At 37.1% G+C, this 21,417-nt stretch overlaps 2 protein-coding genes across 2 annotated transcripts; one reads left to right on the top strand and one right to left on the bottom strand.

The window, feature by feature from the left end:
• Positions 1-95: 95 nt before the first annotated feature.
• On the top strand, positions 96-2,714 carry LOC130723135 (serine hydroxymethyltransferase 4). The gene is made up of 4 exons (XM_057574093.1): positions 96-886; positions 1,412-1,802; positions 1,899-2,000; positions 2,262-2,714. The coding sequence occupies exons 1-4, from the start codon at positions 209-211 to the stop codon at positions 2,504-2,506; spliced, it is 1,416 nt and encodes a 471-aa protein (XP_057430076.1). The 5' UTR covers positions 96-208; the 3' UTR covers positions 2,507-2,714.
• Positions 2,715-5,608: 2,894 nt separating this feature from the next.
• LOC130722436 (DNA repair protein RAD50) lies at positions 5,609-20,239 on the bottom strand. The gene is made up of 26 exons (XM_057573158.1): positions 19,895-20,239; positions 19,609-19,776; positions 19,129-19,304; positions 18,275-18,389; positions 16,619-16,847; positions 16,237-16,415; positions 15,980-16,150; positions 15,167-15,271; positions 14,980-15,087; positions 14,671-14,882; positions 14,496-14,588; positions 14,071-14,198; positions 12,881-12,995; positions 12,643-12,772; positions 12,313-12,522; positions 11,901-12,109; positions 11,518-11,719; positions 10,807-10,976; positions 10,415-10,739; positions 10,160-10,285; positions 10,020-10,072; positions 6,801-6,951; positions 6,641-6,703; positions 6,399-6,532; positions 6,015-6,143; positions 5,609-5,885 (listed from the first exon to the last, which is right to left on the bottom strand). The coding sequence occupies exons 1-26, from the start codon at positions 20,102-20,104 to the stop codon at positions 5,846-5,848; spliced, it is 3,951 nt and encodes a 1,316-aa protein (XP_057429141.1). The 5' UTR covers positions 20,105-20,239; the 3' UTR covers positions 5,609-5,845.
• Positions 20,240-21,417: the final 1,178 nt, after the last annotated feature.

The raw sequence follows: 21,417 nt of genomic DNA, 5'->3' as shown, positions 1-21,417 counted from the left end.
CATCACATTTAAATTTCAAAATCAATGGGTTAGATTTTGGACGGAGAGGATCCAAATCCATGCAGAAATCAACCATTTTCCCTAGAATGTTTAAAAAGGGACACACACACAGAGCACAGAAATTGAGATGCGAAAATTGAGCTAAACACAGACACACTGCGCATTCACTACGTTCTGAAATTCCTCTGTTTTCTCTGATACATCCATCATGGATCCGGTGAACGACTGGGGCAACACGCCGCTATCAACGGTGGACCCGGAGATCCACGACCTCATCGAGCACGAGAAGCGTCGCCAATGCCGCGGCATCGAGCTCATAGCATCGGAGAATTTCACCTCCTTCGCCGTCATCCAAGCTCTTGGCAGCGCCCTCACCAACAAATACTCCGAAGGCATGCCCGGTAACCGCTACTACGGCGGCAATGAGTTCATCGACCAGATCGAGAATCTCTGCCGCTCTCGCGCTCTCCAGGCCTTCCACCTCGACGCCGCCGCGTGGGGTGTTAACGTCCAGCCTTATTCCGGTTCTCCGGCGAATTTCGCCGCCTACACCGCCGTGCTCCAGCCGCATGATCGTATCATGGGGCTGGATCTTCCTTCCGGCGGGCATTTGACTCATGGGTACTACACCTCCGGCGGGAAGAAGATCTCGGCGACTTCGATTTACTTTGAGAGTTTGCCTTACAAGGTGAATTTCAGTACTGGGTATATTGACTATGATAGGTTGGAGGAGAAGGCTTTGGATTTCAGGCCAAAGTTGATTATCTGTGGTGGTAGTGCTTACCCTAGGGACTGGGATTATGCCAGGTTTAGACAGGTTGCTGATAAGTGTGGTGCACTTCTGCTATGTGATATGGCTCACATTAGTGGCCTTGTTGCTGCTCAGGTACCTTCATGCCAATTCTCTTCTTCTCTCTTTGTGATGTGTAATTGTTTGTTGATTGAGTTGAGAGTGTACAAATTCTTATTTGAAAGGAGTGAATGTGTATTTGTTTGTGTTTGGTTTTGGTTTTATAATCATTTTTAGATAGAATTGTTTCAGCATTTCAGAAAGAAGTCACAAAATAGTTTCTGGATTGTTTTGCATTTATGTGACTACTGCCAATTTGGGTACGCCGTGTTAAACGTAACAATTAGGATCCTCTCGTGTCACATTACATTATGGATAAAGGAAGCTAGCAATTAAGATTGTGTTTGGTTTTCAGTTTGAAAGTCCGTTTGGGGCATTGGAAATTAGAATTCAAGATCACACGTTCCAATGCCTCAAACTTGAAAGAGGCTTTGGACCTCCGTTGGGTGAAAGCACTTTTAAACTGAAAATCAAACAGACACTGAGTTTAATTAAGAGATGTGATACCAGTGTTTTTTAATTAATATTATGAGTGTTTCTCTTTTTGGATTGTGGATACAGGAAGCAAATAACCCATTTGAGTACTGTGACATTGTCACAACAACAACACACAAGAGCTTGAGGGGGCCCAGGGCGGGTATGATCTTCTACCGGAAGGGACCTAAACCGCCCAAGAAGGGCCAGCCGGAGAATGCAGTGTATGATTTTGAAGACAAGATCAACTTTGCAGTCTTCCCCTCCCTTCAGGGTGGTCCTCACAACCACCAGATCGGCGCCCTTGCTGTCGCTTTGAAACAGGCCATGACACCTGGGTTCAAGGCATATGCCAAGCAAGTTAAGGCCAATGCAGTTGCTATTGGAAATTACTTGATGAGCAAAGGTTACAGCCTTGTCACTGGAGGAACTGAGAACCATCTTGTCTTGTGGGATCTTCGACCTCTCGGATTGACCGGTAAACTAAACCCCATCATAGCTAAGAACAAAATAGCTAGCTCATAGGGTCTAAAGTTGGCATCAATTTGTTGATGCAATTTCTATACTCTTGCAGGCAATAAGGTGGAGAAACTTTGTGACCTCTGCAACATTACTGTGAACAAAAATGCTGTTTTTGGTGATAGCAGTGCCTTGGCTCCTGGGGGAGTAAGAGTTGGTAAGAACTCCTGAATGAACTTAAATATTGTTGTTGTTTGTGATCTTTCATGGTACAGGCATTCTTAGAAAGTTATGCTGGGTTATTTTTGGAAGGAAATTCAGGGTTTTGATTCATTCACTCTCAATTTTCTCTTCCATCTCATTTCCACGCACGTTCTCGTCTCTAATTCCTATATCTCTCTCAGTGTGTGGGTGGAAATGAGGTGTGTATGAAGTATTTTCCTTTTGCATGAGTACTGACTAGAGTTTCTGTTGACAGGAGCCCCAGCTATGACTTCCAGGGGCTTGGTTGAGAAGGACTTTGAACAGATCGGAGAGTTCCTTCACCGTGCAGTGTCTCTCACGCTGGAGATCCAGAACGAGTATGGCAAACTTTTGAAGGATTTCAACAAGGGCTTGGTGAACAATAAGGCTATTGAAGAACTCAAAGCTGATGTTGAGAAGTTCTCAGCCTCATTCGATATGCCTGGATTCCTAGTATCTGAGTTGAAGTACAAGGATTAGGTGGCAAATGCAACTCTTCTCCCAATTGTCATAATGTCCTAGGCAAGTCAGGGAAAAGGAGATAAGAAGTCAATAAATCTTTCTTTTTGGGTGTCACATTAGGCTAGTTGGATGGATTTTCAGTTCTATTTTAATTATTTGTCTTCGTTATTTGTTTCTGTATGCGTGTGATATAATATTTTCTCAATAAAATGATATATTACGTGTATTGTTATTTGGAAGAGAAAAAATTTGATGCACCGACGGTGTAAAGTTTTTTTACACCGTCAACCAATCAGATTTTAAGGATGTGCCACGTCAATTAATGAAATTAAATAAAATGAGAGATTTTCTCACATTCTTGAAATCTTATTGGTTGACGGTGTAAAAAAACTTTACACTATCAGTGCATAGAAATTAAACTCTATTTGGAATCTAGTGAGTATTGGGTAATTTGATGCTGGAGTTTCCCATTGTCTTAAGGCCTGTTGTTTGAAAGGAGTTTGGAAGGATGGAAGTTGGTGAGAAGGAAAATTAATGGAAAATGGTATATTCGCATGTTAGGGAAAGAGAGCGGGAGTGAAAACTGAACATAAATAGTAACATTTCAGTTTTCACTCCATGAATGGCAAGAAAATGGATTGAGATGAAATTAATGATCAAAACACATACATACCTTTTAACTTTGTTAATTGTAAAATTGCATGGGTATGAATTCAACTTTTTTTCTTCTTAAATTTTTAAATTATTTAATAATATATAATTACTAACATATTATCAAATAATAATTTATTTTAATGTGTTTGACTTTTAAAAAAAAGGAGGAATAGGAGAAGTAATCATTTTAATTAAGTTAACTTTAATAATAATAATTTTAATGTATTAAAAAATGGCATACCAATTGCGCATCATACTATTTTTTTTTCACTCAATCCAAACAACTTAAAAAAATCATTTCTCTTTATTATCATTCCACCAATACTCTTTCCTCTCATTCTTCTTTTCACTAAGCATCCAAAAAAAAACATTTAAGTACTTTATTTGTTGAAGCTCTTTGAAGTGCCACCAAACTTGGGATAATTTTCAGTGAAGACTTTCCTGTTGTTGGGGGGTGGAAAAAAAATGAGAAATAAAATAATGGTAAAATCATCTTATTTTCATCACTGTTTTGATTTACTGGCCACAGTTTTTTAAATGATTGAGATCATCCAAGCTGTACTTCTCATCTGTGATATATGAAGTCTTTGCACTTTCGGCAGAAAAAAATTAAGGTCATTCAGGCAATAAATATACCATGGGCATTAGTTTTAACACCCTTTCAATTAATCCCCCACCCTCCTTTATGAACCAAAATGTCTCATATACCCTTTAAAATTTAATTTCATTCCAAAACATATCCATTTACCTACCTTATCATTACCATCATTTTTGTTTGTCACACCACCCTTCCCTTTTACTCTCATCTCATTGTTTTCTTCATTGTCACTTTTCACACTTAATATATGGGAAAATATTTCATACTTTATAAGTGTGAACTGAGGTATGTTCATTCTCTCTTCACCTTCTTCCTTTCGTTAGTGAGTGTGAAACATTTTCACACTCACTGAGTGTGAAAATGTTTTATAGTTAGTAAGTGGGAAAATTTCATTTTATCACTGTTGTTCGTATTTCACACTTTAGAGTGTGAATTTGGTTTGCAGTTCACACTTTGGTGTGGGAACTAGTTGTTCCGTTCACACTCAAAAGTGTGAAATTTACTTGTTTGTGAATTTTTCATTTTGATTTTTACTCTTTTCCATTTCAGAATAGCTAATCATGTCTCATGTGCTGATTGAGAAAGTCGATAATGTGGCTGAAGGGGATCATATCAAGATGGATCATGTGAAAGAAGTAGATAATGAAGTGGATGATATGAAAGAATGGGGTCACATATTGAAGGAGGATGAAGATTTAATGAATGCAATAGATGACATGAATGCATTATCTCATGTTGTTATGGTAGATTGTACAGAAGCCTTCACCACTGATAAAATATCACATATCTCATGTGCTTAATATGATATATACAATTTATTGACTTTATTAAATAATAAGCTAACCGTGTTTGTTGTTTGTAGAAATTCCAAAATCGGCATGAAAGTCTTTGATTGGGCTCATTTGGTGGGGAAGAACAATGACTTTGTTGTTATTATGATAATGTCTGACTATGGAACCTTGAACGGGAAAGAAAGTTTGACATTAGGGTGTGAGCAGGGTGGTAAATTCAAATCATACAAGGGAAAGTTTGACATTAGGGTGTGAGCTTGCATTTTTCGCACTCTTGAATGTGAAATTTAACTATAAAAAAATGAAATATTTAAAATTAAAAATAAAATTCTTAACAGTTGGTTCCTACACACTCTTGAGGGTGAAATTTGAAAATATTTCACACTCTTGAGTGTGAAATGAAAATATAAAAAAACCAAAAATTATTTTTAAAAATTTGAAAATGTTTCACACTTGAGTGTAAAATTTAATTATAAAAAATGAAATATTTAAAATTAAAAATAAAATTCTTAACAGTTGGTTCCTTCACACTCTTGAGTGTGAAATTTGAAAAGATTTCACACTCTTGAGTGTGAAATGAAAATATAAAAAAACAAAAAAAAATTAAAAAAATTATTAACAGTTCAATAACTCACACTCTTGAGTGTGAAATTTGAAAATGTTTCACACACTTGAGTGTGAAATCTAATTCTAAAGAAACGAAAAATTTAAAATTGAAAATAAAATCCTCAACAGTTGGTCCATTCACACTCCGATCCTGATCATGAGTGCGAAACTGAATTGTGTTTCACACCCTTGAGTGTGAAACACAATTGTGTGAATCGAGTATGTTCATTCTCTCTTCACATTCTTCCTTTCGTTTTAAGCGTTTCACACTTAGTGGGTGTGAAATATTTTCACACTCATTGAGTGTGAAAAAAATGTTTCACAGTTAGTAGGTGTGAAAATACTATCACCCTTTGATTATCTCTTTATAAGAGAGGGTATTAAGGGGTTTTAGAAAATAAAAGAGGGTGTGGGATTAATAAGCGGGTGTTAAAACTAATGCCCATATACCATTATACCTGCTACCTTCAGTAAAAACTAAACTTTTTTTTTTTTCCTATTTTTGAAACTTCAGTAGGCCACAAGGATGAAGTGCCTATCAAGATCAACTAAATCACGCTTCCAAAAAATGTACGAGTTACAGTCAAAGTCAAGTGTCAATAGTTCAATTAACCGGGACTTCCTTCCCATCTTCAGTATCCTATATCTTACCGCAAAAATAAGAAATAAGCCTTACAATCTCTGGAGTAACTATGATCAAAGCTGTCCTCAGTCAAATATCTCTTGAGATTCGATAATACTGTGCTGACTGCAAACGCAAGACATACAAGTTAAGGAAAGCACTGTCCACATAATTTTCTGATGCAATAATGATGAAGCACGCGATACAGAAATGACATGAAAACAAATGAAACATTAGTAGTATTGCTGTCCTTACTGATCATCTTTCGCGACTCGATAATATCTCTCTGCATGCTGGCGCCGACCAATCAGTTGTGCAAAACGCTCATCATGAGTAATTACAATTAGCTGAAAATTTTCCTGGCCTTTCCTGTCCTCCATGATCCTGCATGTTAACAACGAAGAATACAGTGGATAAACATCCAATTAACTCATTATTGGCAATTTAAGATATGTTTGGATAGTTGTTACAATTACATTGTCAAGCATTACTATAGTTGAAAAATAGAAAAACACAGTTTACTAGGCAAAAACATGAAAGCATGTTCTGGCGTCCATTTCTATAAAAATCCTTTTACTTTTGAAGTGCAACATGTACACAAAGTGCATAGTTACACAGAACTAGACAATCTATTCATACCTTAGGAGAGCAGCAGCCAGACTTTCAGCATTTGGTCCATCCAAGTTTGTGGTTGGTTCATCCAATGCGAGTATTCCACAGTTGAGGCAAAACGTTTCAGCTAAGGCCAAACGAATGATAAGAGATGCCAGTACCTGAATGGTGAACCTTGCAATTAAGTCACGCTAACTTATCCCTATTGTTGATTAAAAATAAAAAAGAATACTTAATATAGTGATTCTTCTAATGATAACATAACCTACCTTCTGACCTGCACTACATCTTCCTCTCATTTCTAACTCTGCATCGCCAGTCTGCATGAGAACCTGTGTGGAATGCAAAAGAAACAGTATTTCAAATTTGTATGAGAAAATTAGACAGCTCTTTCAAAGGAACCGGTGTTGCAATGCAACGATGACAAACCCTGTAGCTGTAGGATCGGGTGCCGGCACCTTCGGAATCTGAATGAATACTAATGTAGTCTATATCCTGTCCTCTATAAGTCTGTTGCCACAATTCCCTAATGATTTTGTTGATTTCTTCCATTTTCATTGTGTGGAAGCGCATCAGAGCTCTGAAAGATGAATCATATGGAACACAAATAAATGAAGATTTTGATTAGTGGAAATTTGTTCAATTAATGACCCTAGGAAATAGTGTATTGCAAACAGAAAATGTATTTAAGTGTACTGGAATTCCTCTCTTAGGAAATACTAGCATTATTCCTCCCTTACAACTCAATAATTCAATTCCTAACTAACCTAAGGAGGGTACTCCTATTTAAAATAAATTAATCCTAATAAGATAAACTTAACCTCAAAGAAACAAAGAAGATATACTAACCAAAATAAAAGATAACCTCTTAATATAAAAGATACTCTAAATTTAAAAGATAACCCATCTCCTAAGATAGACTCTAAAGATTAAAAAAAAAATCTAAATCCCTAATAATTAGATCCTAACAATACTCCTTGTTAGAATATAATTAATTGCAAATAGGTAGCATAATCATTGTAAATAGGGTAACAATGATATTATACATTTATTGCACCTATTATAAATAATAGATTCCGCTATGTAGTTGAGACACACGGATTTAACCAATGCTTCTTGTATACTTTTGATTTGACAAGGTATCAGAGCCTTTGTGACCAAGTGATTAAGAGTTTGATCCTTACCACCCCCATTTCTAATAAAACGTGGAATACCACCACATGGTAGGTGGGTCTGTGCATTATCCACGCTTCAAGCCCAAATGGCTCTTCCGTGAGGGGGCGTATTAGAATATAATATAAAATCATTCATATGGCCCTTACTCAACCGCTTAAGCTTTTTGGGATAATTGGTTGCTTGACACTCCCCTCCCAAAATCAACCTTGTCCTCAAACTGTAAGTGGCAAACATGGTAAATCGCCAAATCAGCAAAATCCCAAATGTCCATGACTGGGGGCATTGGAGGATGTCACTTGGTAAAGGCCCATAGTGCCATCAACGATGAAAGCCCACTCATATCATCGAAGGATGGCCGAACCTGAGGCTACAAGGACGCACACATCGACATTGGAATACGACAACGATGGTGTTGAATACATCTTCAACCCAATAATCTCTTTCGAAAGTTCAATCAATGTCACCCCCAAATCATTGTTTTGCACATGAGAAGTTATCACGGTTACAACATTTAACTTTAAGCTAAATCTCCTTGGGTTCGTTTTCTTCTTCTTCTACTGGAATACCAGCAAGCATTTCCCCTTCAGTGTGACGAGAAGGATAACAAACATCGTGAGCCAGTGGTGGTCCCTGAGCAAGGCGTAATTCCTCGTCGACATCTCGTACAATCTCTATGGCTCGCAACACATTTGTAGTGCGGACGGAACGCACCCGCAAACGAACCACTATCTTGAGGCCATTCAGAAAATAATCCAACAATTGAACTCCAAAAAGATTAAGAATTTGGGGCACCAACTCTTCAAATTCCTGCACATAAGCGACAATGGTACCTCTCTGTCTGAGTTTTCAGCCTGTCATAAACATAACCAGAACAACGAAGCAAGTGTGGGAAGAATGAATTCCAAGTAAGATTGGGAGTAAAAACAGTAAAAATAAAACCAATGAGTGGCTTCCCTGTCCATGCCAAGTGCATCTTCTCTTTCTCCTGCAAACGGTGTACCACGAAGATTTTCTGGCCCGAGAGATCCAAGACACTGGATCCACCCCGTCAAACTTGGGAAACTACTCCAAAATAGCCTTCCATTCCTCCATGATGGCAAGAACCTGACAAAGAGAACGAAAGGAAAACGAACAAACCGGGGTTCTTTCTCAGATCTAGAACACCACAGGTCTGTGAAAACAAAAATAAGCCCGGATCTGGAAAAAGGAGGACGGAGCGAGTGCAGCAGTGCAAGCGGCGGCCGTAAATACTGGTGAATGCGCCTCCACGCGCAGTGGCGGTGTGTGAATGACACACGCAGGAACAGGAGTGGCGCGTGAGATCTCTGATGAGGGTGAAACCAATGGGTGTGGCAGTGTGGCTGAGGGTGGATTCCGGCGTGTGACGGCGGTGGTGGGTGCTGGGCAGGGGCGATACAGGTGGTGGCTGGATAAAGTGAAACGGTGAGGTGGTGGCTGGAAGTGGCAGGTGCAGTAGAGGCAGAGAAAAGGGCAGGTCGGATCAATTGTTAGTTTCGGTAAAATCCTAACAGCGAAATGGTAGAGAAAAGAGGATAAAAGATAATTTTTTTGGTATTTTTTATATTAAAAACTGAATAAACAAGAAACTTAACCTTCTACTAGGGAAAATCCCCTTACAACTCAATAATTCAATTCCTGAATCTAACCTAAGGAGGGTACTCCTATTTATAACAAATTAATCCTAATAAGATAAACTTAACCCCTAAGAAATAGAGAAGATATACTAACCAAAATAAATATCCTCCTAATATATAAGATACTCTAAATCTAAGAGATAACCAAACTCGAAATGAAAGATCTCCTAAGATAGACTCTAAAGATAAAAATAAAATAAATCTAAATCCCTAATAATTAGATCCTAACACAATCACAGAAGGGGGATTTGATTGCATCATTCAACGACTAATGGGATCGAATTCGAATATTTGTGCTCAAGTGAGCTAAAGTGTGACTCAGTCTCCAGTTTTTTCTTTTCCAATTAAGGAAGAATAATGAAAATGCACTTACATTACATACACAGCACATGACATATGCCTAAGCATGCAATGGAAAAGCAAAACATAATATCAAATTTGCTCAAATAACAATATATCCAGCGCTACCAAGACAACTTATATCAAAGCTCTTAAGTGACCCTGGCACTTCGTAATGCCACATGAAACAAACAGCTAGACAAATGGTCTTAGGACCTCAAAAGAGATGGTGATAAGAACCTTGGGAGAACCACACCACAAAAGCTAGCTGTTGTAGTTGGAGAGCCCAAGGCCTTATAACCCCACATTAGAATCCCATACTTCGAATGTCGGACTCAAGTCCCATACCTTGCAATTGGGTTCCTAACAGGTGGTCTCAATTGGCTATAAATTGCAAAGCCATGACTATCACATCACAAAGAATAGGAACTTGACAGATCACAGATGTAACAGTATCACTGAATTTCAAGAAACTTACTTATCCAATGCATTGTAGTATCTGTCCAGGTCCTTGTTTGCCATTTCAGTTGTCTATAAAAAATAAGTTGCACTGTTAACAATTTAATAATGAGTGCTAAAGAAGAAAGTGCACAACAAAAGTATCGCAGTATATTACACCTTAAGCTGGATAAGCTGATCAAAGTATCGCTTATCTATGTCCTTGTATTGAGCCTGCTTAAGATCAATCTTATTCTTGGAAATATTGCTCTGGTAAACAGACATTGTTCCCTGGCACCTATGTAACTGTAACCAGGGTACAGGCAGACAACCAAAATGTAAATGGTAAAAAGTCCATCAATCATGGTGTTTGGCTGAACTACTAAAAGATTTCAAGTATAGATGTGTTATTAGGGGAAGGGGATTTGAAAAAACCTCTGAAACAAGCCTCTCCTTCTCCTGGGATAGTTTCTGGAGCTCAGTTTCAAATGTGGAAATCCCACCAACCTTCAGTATATTTCCTTCAAGCGCTTCAATTTCACATGCTAGCTCATCTACTTCAGCCTTTGTTTTCCTGTAATTTAAGTTATCCTCAATATTTCTTCTTAATCGATCTTGATTTCGCATCGAATCTTTATTATTGTTTAGTTCAACTGAAATTTCCTGCTTCCTGGTTTCACCACTTTGAAGATTAGATTCTAATTGGGATTTCTTTTCTTGCAGTTCCTTCAACCTGTCTCCTTTCTTTAAATCAGAGTACCTGACCAAACAAAACTAGCATTAAAAGAACTCTAAAAAAATATCATCATTCAAACTGATAAACTTACTCTTTAATTTTAAAATTCATTCCAAAAATTGCTTGGGCTTCTTGCTGATAACTTCTTTTTCGTTCATTCAGATCTTCATACTCTTGGTTAAGTCTTGCTTTTAGTTCATCATGGTCAGCAAGTAATTTATCTTTCTTCTTGGATAAAGGTCCAAGAGTTTCTGCCAGATCCTGCAAATACCAAGGTTTTTCATGGACTTATGCATTTTGACTTGGTAGGAAGAAAGGAAAAAATATCAGAGTGTAAAGAGTAGCTACTAATATATAATTTGAGAATTGATTGAGGCAATATTCATGAAAATCAGGAGTCTGATTTTTTTTTCTTGTAAACAAACACAAATAGAACATATTAAATTTGAACATTTACTAAAAACAGGTGCATGCATCAATCATTGAACTAGAGAATATTGAAGAAACATTTTCTTTGGAAGTATAATCTCTCAAGTTTCTACACTGGAAATAAATATAGTATACAGCATATTGAATTGAAAGATAAACTAAATACAATGAACCAAAAATAGTTTAGAAAGAAAAATAATAACAAACAATAATCTGCTTGTTGTGTTGAGAAGACAAATTAGTTTATTGAATTTTCTTTTGAATGTAAATCAATAAGGTAATCAAATAGATGAAGACCAAAAAGGCACTGCACATGCTTATAAGTTATAACTTAAAATCAAGTACCCATCAGCATCACAGATAATTAGACAACCTTCTCAGCAAGATCTATTTGGTTCATTTCTTCAGTCAAACTTTCTATTTCTTCTTCTAATCGTTTAACAACTTGCAATGTGTTAGCTACTCCCCCTTTCTCCTCCCTTAGACTGTGCCACCGTATTCGAATATTTGACAGATCATTCTCCATATACCTCTGTTCTTCTCTCAACTTCTCCAATTCAGTATGCAAATTGTCCCTGGTACCAAGATATGCATGGAAATAATATTAAGAATAAGCAACATCAAACCAAGAAACTCAGGATATAAATGCTTTTAGGGAATGGTAGATGATTTAAGTTGATGCAAGTCAATTATCTTAAATGAATCTAGATTATAAAATTGTCCGTGTAAGTAAATAGGAGATATTAAGTGATTTACTTTGTGGTCTGCAATGCATTAAGCTCTAATTGAATTTCTTCCAGCGTCCTCACTCCTGGTCCTCGAAAATCAAGCTTATATTCTAAATCCTCAACTTGCTTTTGTTGAGCTTCAATTTCTTGGAAAATCCGGTCAGCGTTTTCAACAGGTTGGACCAGTGCCTCAACCAAATCCTTCTCGGTCTTCACTTGAGCTAAAACACCGCAAATCTGGGGGAAAAAAAATACAGTAGCCGAATAAGCTAAAACAAGTAACATAAAATACGAAAGGGAAAAAGATACTTCAAAATGACTCATCAAAACTAATAACCATCATCCATAAACCATAAATTTAAAAAAGAAGAGACAAGCATGTAGAGATAGTCTACTTAAGATATTTCAAGGAAATATTTGACAGAAGTTATAATAATTACATCATCAAGAGCCTGAGATTTTTGATCCAGCTCTTCCTTAAGTTGCTGAAGTTCCTTTTCAGCATTAGGGATTGCCTCCTTACTAAGTTTAATATATTCTTCATAAACCATACGAAGCTTGTCTAACTGCTGATAATGTGAGTCTGCGCTTGATGTCTCCACAGCAAGAACTTTCATATGTTCAGCGGAGCTGGCGGCCTTCACTCTTTGCTGTCATTAAAAGAAAAAAGAAAAAAGCCAATTCAAAGCCATATCACATGCTTGGTCAAAGTCAATTCAAGTGTTCGGCCAGTATATTATAAAAGGGTGTGAATTGTGAAATGCACCAACCTTCTTGACAAAACTATCTTCTTCTTCTGTAGAGAAAGGGCGCTCACAGCAAGGGCAAAAATGATGAGCTCTGGCAACCCTTTCAAAAGGATCAAACATTTGTCGCATGCCATCCGCAATGTTATATTTGCTGCAGGCAATCACCATATAAAGTATTAGTACATTTGAGACTAGCACACCAGTGACAACAAAAACAGCAGTTTGATGACTTCACGAATTTGGTAGGGTATAGAATGACCTTTTCTGTACATCTCTTTTTTCCTTGGAAGACTCTAAAACTTTGAGATAAGAGTCAATTCCAGAACATTGTGAATCCAACGACTGAAGCTTGGATTCAATAAATCTCTTTCTTGCTGTAAGAAAATTAATAAATGGGGTGAAACTGTGTTTAGTATTTCTACATGTCGAAGAAAGAAAGAACACTGGACCACCAGACAAAGGAGAAGCAGCATAGAGAAATGAAAATACCAATTGGGCATCATCAGCCAAATCTGACACATAAAGCTTTGATTAGCTATCCAATGCTTAATTCTACTCTCTAGTGCACTGTTGTCATAGTATTGACATGGAAAATCATGTGGGTTTTAATAGTACTTTATAAGCCATACAAACATTCAAACCTAGAAGAAACCCAAACTTCTTGTACTTTTATTAGTTTGTAGTACTTTGCCACATAACGCAAGGTAAAAGATTTGACACAATCAAACTAGTTTATTACTAAAGAATCTAATACATAAGGAACATCCAGCAAAAATTTATTCTTAAAAATTATGTACCCAGAGAATGTAAAGGATGCAAATAATGATAAAACCAAATATTGTAGTTATTTTTTATTTAAGAAAAGCTTTAAACACACACACACACACATATATATATATATATATATATTATCCCTTTATATATAACCCACTTTTGATGTGATCCTCATACAAAATAAGTTTACAATTTAGTCTCTATATGTACAATCATTTTGAAATTCATTAACACCATTTGTTGTTTGTACATTGTGAAATTGGTAAGAGGTTGTTGTCAAGTATAGGGACCAAATGAAAAATGAAAATGATGTATAAGGAGCAAAAATATAGTACCGTGCATACCCTATACTTTATACTCACTTTTAATTCAATCCCTAAACTTTTCTGTGTTATAACTCTAAGGTGTTAAAAAACAGCAAGGACAAATTGAAAATGATTTTACATTCATATGAGGACTAAATTGACAACCTTTATGTTGCACAAGGTCAAAATTAAAAAAATGTGTCAAATCTAAAGGCCAAAAGTACATTTGAACTTACAAGAAATCCTGTTAAACTGTCCAGCAGATAATTTCACTATCAATGATGCATTGCATCATAACAGATTTAGAACTCAAAACACTGATTTCAAAAACTATATGTACAACTTCTTCAACGATATAAGTAAGACTTACATTCCATATCCTTGTGGTGCTTGGATAGATTACTGTTAACCTCTTGTATCTTCATCTGCAACAAATTGACTTCTTTCTCAGCTTCACGGAATTTTACATTCAGGTCATCAAATTCAGTTCCAACAGTCCTACAACATAAAAAGCATCAATACAAGGGAATTCATGATCTACTTAAACAAAGAAAGCTTTTTTCTCTAAGCTGAAATATGACAAGCACTGGCATGCAAAATCAAAAATTTAAGGGCAAAAGCACCTAAGGCACTCGGAATAATATTATTATTTTCAAATTCCCTGCACATTTGTTAGTTGATTTACAAAAGAAGCATCTAGCTCAGACCATTTTAATACTAAAACCCATGTGTCTCAACAAAAAAGTGTAGATTTCCAGTTTATACACCATACATGAAAGAAAAGGTTTGCCTAACCTTAGTGCTTTTGTAATTTCCTTCTTCATGTCCTTATCAGGAGGAACCCTCCCTTTTAGCACCCTTCTTATTTTATCCTTTTGGTCATCAATTCTGTAAAAAAGAATAAATAGATGATCACCAAGCTGAAAACAATAAGCCAAAGGTAAAGGAGATAAAAAGAAAATTTATCAACATCTTCTTATATTTTTTCTTCTGATTCTCCAACTCTGTCTTCTTAAGAGATAGCTTCACTCTGTCCTCCGAGTCAGAAGCCATGATATCCTTCTCTCGATTGACACCCTTAATCTTCTGGTCTACACTATATAGCTCACTTTGCATATGACGTATATTCGGTTCAAATTCTCTTTCACTGAGTTGCTTTGTCTTTCGCTCAACCTCAATGTGCTGCCAGCATTATTTGAATTAGCTTATCAGATTTTCCAGATGTCTAAACTTCAGGTTAAAAACTACCAAACAACACAAGAAAGAAGGCTGCACTCACCAAATTTCTTTCTCTTTCATCTATAAGAGAAAAGTTTACATTGGATATTTGAAGTTCAAATGAGTCACGCTCTTTTGTCTTCTCTTCAATGCTCTTTAATTTACCACTCTGCGCGCAAATAAATTATTAACATCGTACAAGTAACATCAGACCAAAAAGTGGACACATTTAATTTTAAACACCAAACCTTGATCTCTATCTTAGCTTGTTTTGTAGCGTCAACATTTTTCCAACAGTCATTTGCTTCCATGTAGCAATCCCACGCATTCTTGAGTTCATTGTTGATTGCTTTCTGTACAAAAAGAAGCAATGAAAAAAATCAGTCTACCTAGTTCCTACGACTATGATTGAGAAGCCCCAAGGACATTTTAGGATATCTAACATTACTAATATATTCAATAACCATGTTCTTTTCTTCCTTTTGAAATGTGAAAGTAATTTGACAGTTAGGTCAATTTAGAGAAGAAGCAGAATCAATGAGCAAGAAAATAAATTCATTAGAGAGAGAGAAGTGAAGGAGATAGAGTAAGATATCCTAATTCAGAACATCTAAAAAACAACAGCTTAGAGGGTGCAAACAATGCCAATTTATCTCTATATCCAACAATGAAAACTTTCCATAATAGCTGCTAGTTGAGTACCATTAAGTAGTCAGTAGATAAGAAGATCTTCTATCCCCAATATTCAGTAACAAAAAGAAATCACCCTTGAAAATTCTGGTCTCTCTATAACTATCTAGGGATGGTGAGGATTAAGCTATAAAATCATGTGATTGATTCTTTCAAATAATAGTCATGTGACTTTTAGAAAGAATCAATCACGTGAAGGGATGGTGAGGATTAAAATTTAAAATCATGAGATTGATTCTTTCAAATAATCATATATGCATGGTTGTGTACTCAGGATGTATTCCTCTACCTCTTACTCTCACTTAGGGGGGGAAACACTGACTAGATAAATCCCCTATATATAATAAAAAAGGGAAGGATAGAAGAGTCACCTTTTTATCTTCCAGATCCTTCTCAAGATCCCCCAATCTTGACTTTACTCGACTAGTGAGGTTTAAAGCAACCTCATCACTGAAGGGTGACTTTGGAAGAGACCCTAAGCTATACCTAGCAAAAAGATTTTGAATTGAGGAATCGCGTTCATTCTTCAAAGACATGTGAGCCTGCAATTCAGATCAGAAACAAAATTAGAACAACAGTTCTCATGAGTGAATGCCAGTATAGGCAACTTGCATATCAATTCATTTACCTTTGCTTCTGTCTGTAGCTTGCCCATCTCCCAGTTGGAATTATCAATTTGCTTCTGAAGGAAAGAACTTTTAGTGTCAATGTCCTCCATCTCTCTTTCCAACTTGGTTATTTTTGTTTCTAACATTGCAATCATTTCACTAAACTTGGTCTTCCATTCCATCAACTCTTCATCAGTGTCTAATCAATACAAAAAGCAGAAGAAAGCATGAGAAACATTCAAATATATTATGATGTTCATATCTACCTGGATCCAACAAGGTTACTTGAATCTATAACAAGATAAAAGAAATTAAAAAAAACAACTGAGAAAAGATAGAGAATTTAAAACTGACTCACTAATGGAGTGATGGTAATATATACCATGCTCAACACTTACACACCTTCATTATCTTCCTCAAGAGCTGAATATTGTTTCTGTTGTTCCTTAAACAAGACGCTCCGTTGTGCAGTTTTAGTTGATATCTGCTCCTGCAGCCTCCTCAAATCTTTAAATGTTTTTTCAGCATGATCAATTTTAGCATCCAAATCTTGAATGCCTCCGTCCAACTGCTGTACCTGACTTTTTAGTGCCTCCATTTTCTCCTGATCCTGTGCAATGCTTTCCCGAAGCTATAATAAAATAAAATAATTAGATTTTCTTTTCCTTCGACATTAGCATATTATGTACTTCTTCTAGTTTATTGTTGTCAAGCTGACTTGAGAGCTTAAGTTATAAAATAACTGTTACAAACCAGTGTTGTCAAATCGCGATCGCGGAAAATCGCGGCGAGGCCAAAATCCGCTATTTCATTTAGCGGATAGCGTCGCGGGCAAATAGCGGTAACCGCATAGCGGTTAAAATAAGTAAAATATTATACAAAAATAGCTTGTCACAAAAGAAGAACGAAATAAAATACAGAGACAGAATAAAAAGCAGAAAACAGAGGGTGAATAAATGAAAAACAGAAACCGGAACTGTGGAGAAAAAACGAAGTGAAAGAGATAAGGAAAGAGAGCAGAGTGAAAAAAAAAAACAGATAATTGTGAATAACGAACAAGTGAAAAGAGAAAGAGAAAGAAAATGTGAAAGAGATAAGGAAAGAAAGCAGAGTGAAAAAACATAAAAACAGATTCTGAATTCTGAAAGTTTGAATTGTGAATAGCGAACAAATGAAAAAAGAAAAAGAAAGAAAACAGTCTGGAAATTTGAAGAAAGAAGGAAGGAAAAAAGAAAAGAAAAGGAAAGAAAAGAAAATAGTGTGAAAAAAAGAAGTGGCATTACATTCTCCAAGCGGTGCCATTTTAGAAAAATCAGTTGGTGGCATCATTCTCCAAGCGGTGCCATTTTCTTCCACTAATTGGCATCCAATTAAATCAGTCGGTGGTATTACATTCTCCAAGCGGTGCCATTATTGAAAATTCCCTCAAATCACGCATGAAATTAACTCCCACCCGATATTTCCGCTTTGCCCATCGCGGCGTTATTGCGAGTTGCGCCGCAATCGCGTTTGTCGCGGCGTAGCGATTGCGGCGGGCCAAATTTCCGCTACGCTATAGCGGGTCGCGGCCGCTATAGCCGCTATTTGACAACACTGTTACAAACCAACTATCCCATAAGTTTAAGCTACTAATACACCCCTTCATGCAAGAGCCCTTTGGACTAAAAGCATGGATAATGTAAAGACCCACTAACCTTGTACTTAAATTCAAGGTTCTATTAGAAGCATGGGGAGCAAGGACTATCCGCTAGATGACTTGGTCATAAAGGTTTTGATAATATGCCATGACTCAAGTTTCCCAAAAATTTAAACTATTATTACGTGAAGACACACTAATGGGTTAGAACTGCTACCACCACCACCCCCCCCTCCTGAAAAAAAAAAGTGCATTTACTTATGGTTTAAAAAAGGCAAGAGAAGTAGGGGTACCCTCCAGGGTTTTGTAGAGTTCAACTGTTCAAGTTCAAGATAGTTACAGACTTGCAGTAAAGAAGAAAACCAAGGAAAGATTTTGCAAAATTTATTAATGGAGTGTTACTTTCAGAAGAGGAAAATGACCTTATAAGCAGCATCTTTTAGAGTTTGAAGATGTTCTAGTTTCAGCTTGTAAGTCTTTATCTCTTGAGCTTGCTCCTTGTGAAGTTTCTTAATAACCTCCAGTGCCTTAGTGTATCTGCCCAGTAAAAGAGAATATATTTAGGACCAACTCTAAGTAATAAGCAACACCATTCTCAGTGTAATCTAGTATGTGAATGGTAAGGAAATGAAAGCAGCAACAGAAGATCGCCATGTTGTGATTGCTACAAGCGGAGGATTTGGTACATTTTATGGAGGATAACAACTATGTTTTTGAAGCTGTCTGGTACAGATAGGCTATAATACCTGTTATACCAAGAAACTAAGAGTGTGTTTGGAAAAATTCATTTGAGCTTATCTTGTAGCATAAGCGTGCTTGGTTGAACTTATGAAAATAGTTCATCACCTACCGATAAAAACGTTTTCAGTAAGTTTCTCATATTACCTAATGAATAAGCGCTTATACCTACATATAAGCTCTTTTGAGCTTGTTTGAATAATTTTCTCAGATAAACTTACAAACAGATGGATATGTAATGAGTGCTTAACAAGCGCTTAATTATGCCGTTTACCCAAACACACCCTATTAATCCATAGCAATCTGTGACAAAGCCAATTTCCTGTAGTAACTGTATGAGTTTGATGAGACACTTGAGCATTTGAGTGGTGGAGAATGTAAATAATACAAGATAAATGAATTAATATGATGCTTTAACAGAAAGATAAAGAGGTTGAAGCTTGAAAGTAACAAAATTAGATGTGTGGTAGTTAAGTTAAAGCTGACATGTTACATATGCGGAGAAGAGAACAATGAAACAGGGATTAGTAGAAGATACCGCGTTGCCGAAAAAATGTCATCAAACTTCTTCTTTAACGTGGAAGGATCCTGGAGGGGCCAATTTGCTTCATCCTGATGAACGAATATAACATTTTCCAAAATGGCCTTTGAAACACCCATGAGCGCAGGAATCTCTTTATCCATGTTAGCGCATCTATAGCTTAGGCAAACTTTCTAACAGAGCAGAACAAACAAGTCAGATTAATACGAGTCGAAAACTATAGTCTAAAAGTACATGTTTGGATACACGGTATAAAATCACTCTGTAAGTCAAAATCATGGTGCACAGAAGCAATTTCCCTTAGCTTTTGCTTCTGCCCACCACGATTTTGGCTTTACCTAATAATGTTAGTAAATTAGTCTCTTCTTCTCAGGGTTCAACCCTGGACCCTTCACCCTTCATCTCACCCAACCCTTATGTTCTCATTGTGTATTCAAACATGCACAAAAACAAAGAGAGAGAGAGTTTTGGTTGTACCTCGCCGGAATGAGGATTAATGGTTTGAAGCACGCTCTCAATAGCCTTGTATTCCATCTTGGAGGCCTTTTGCGTGAGCTGAAAGGACCTTATGCAAACCACGTCTTTACCGGCGGGGGTTTTGAAACGGAGCTTAATCTGTCCCTTGGTTTCAGTTTCGCCGGCGACCTTCGCAATCGGAAACAAAACAATACCAAACACTGAATCAACGAACGAGTAATTACAATGGTTAAACGAAGAAATGCGAGAGAGAGAGAGAGAGAGAGAGAGAGAGAGAGATTGAGACCTTGGGATCGTGAATGAAGCTGTGGCCAGACCTGGCATTAGGAGGCAACTCGCCGGTGCAGGAGAGCTTCAAGCACTCGATGATTGTGGTTTTGCCGGCACCGTTGGGGCCAACGATTAGGGTTAAGGGCTTGAAGAAGGTGATGACGTTCTTGTTCTCCGGGTCGAAACTCCGGATACCTTTGATCAACATCTTGTCAACCGTACTCATTTTGGCTTTGCTTTGCTTTGCTTCCTCCCTCTCGATGTTGTTACGTTACACCATTCGTCTTCTCATACTCATGCTCTTGATCACTCCCTCTCACTCATACGGCCATGCCCGCCCAACAAGTTCACTCACTTAAATTTATAAATAAATGTGAAAATTAGAGGAGAGAATATAAAAGAGAAGAATATAAATAGAAAATAAGGTGATTAGTAAATTGTTTTTTTTTATATCAAAGAGGGCATTGTTAGAAAATTAATTATTATTTTTTATTAGCCCCACCGCTTGGGATAATGCTGCAAGCCTCCAAGTTCTCCTATTAGACCCCCATAAGCATATTTTAATGGTTAAGGTAATATCACGGTTGTGGCATCGTCTAATACAGCTTGCAATGTTTAGATAATTTTATGTGTGTTATATCGCAATGTTTTATTGATCCTTTAGAAGTAAGAACCTTAGATATTATGGTGTTGTTCGAGGTGATTGTAGTTTTTGGTTTTTAGTTTTGAAATTCAATTTTCAAAACAAATCGTGTTCTGCAACTCTTCTAGAAGAGCGAGTGGGTTTTTTCAAGCAGGGAGGGATGGAGGTAAACTATGTGAATGGGAACACGATGTTTCCTAGGATCACTGTGGACAAGTCAATGATCGATGACATGTGTGCACCTTGGACGGAGATGTTGGTGGTTTGCTCGTTGGGAAAGAAAATGGTGTTCAAGATGATGAAGGTGAAGTTGGCCTATACATGGAGATTGTCTAGAGATTTTGAGCTCTAGGAAGTGTGCAACAATTTCTTTATAGTGAAATTTGACATGCAAGAGGACAAGAGCAAGGTCATGGGGAGGCCCATGGATGATATTTGACCACTATCTGGTAGTGTCGGCTTGGAGCTCACAATTTATATCGCTGACAGCGAAGGTTACAAGGACTTTGGCTTAGATTCGGATCTTGGGCTTGAATGTAGTTTTATATAATGAAAGCTTCCGGATGTCAGTGGCACAGGTGATCGGGATCACACTAGTAAAATTTGATACTCAACCATGTGTGGAGATAGGCGAAAGTTTGCAAGGATTTGCGTGGAGTTGGATCTGACTAAACCGATCATTGGAAAGATCATGGTGGAGGATTATTACTACAACGTTGAATACGAGGGTTTTCATGTGATTTGCACTAGGTGTGGTTGCTATGGATACATGAGCAGAGAGTGCAATGTTCCTTGCCCTGTGGTGGTGGAGATTCCTCAACTGGTGGCCACCCAGGCCGCCACGCTTCTGGCAACTGAGAAACAATCGGAGACGCGATCAATGGAGAAACTTCTGA

The sequence above is a fragment of the Lotus japonicus genome, chromosome 6 (assembly GCF_012489685.1).
Source record: "Lotus japonicus ecotype B-129 chromosome 6, LjGifu_v1.2".
Taxonomy (NCBI): domain Eukaryota; kingdom Viridiplantae; phylum Streptophyta; class Magnoliopsida; order Fabales; family Fabaceae; genus Lotus; species Lotus japonicus.
This window is presented reverse-complemented; position numbering and strand designations above follow the sequence as displayed.

What these genes read in the sequence shown, in the direction of transcription:
- LOC130723135 (XM_057574093.1), top strand. Translation starts at nt 209, where the DNA reads ATGGATCCGGTGAACGACTGGGGCAACACGCCGCTATCAACGGTGGAC. An exon ending in TCGACCTCTCGGATTGACCG is followed by an intron (nt 1,803 to 1,898) that starts GTAAACTAAACC and finishes ATACTCTTGCAG; the next exon opens with GCAATAAGGTGGAGAAACTT. An exon ending in TCCTGGGGGAGTAAGAGTTG is followed by an intron (nt 2,001 to 2,261) that starts GTAAGAACTCCT and finishes TTCTGTTGACAG; the next exon opens with GAGCCCCAGCTATGACTTCC.
- LOC130722436 (XM_057573158.1), bottom strand. Translation starts at nt 20,104, where the DNA reads ATGAGTACGGTTGACAAGATGTTGATCAAAGGTATCCGGAGTTTCGAC. An exon ending in TAAAAGATGCTGCTTATAAG is followed by an intron (nt 16,848 to 18,274) that starts GTCATTTTCCTC and finishes ATTTTATTATAG; the next exon opens with CTTCGGGAAAGCATTGCACA. An exon ending in AATCTCAGGCTCTTGATGAT is followed by an intron (nt 12,110 to 12,312) that starts GTAATTATTATA and finishes TTTTTCCCCCAG; the next exon opens with ATTTGCGGTGTTTTAGCTCA.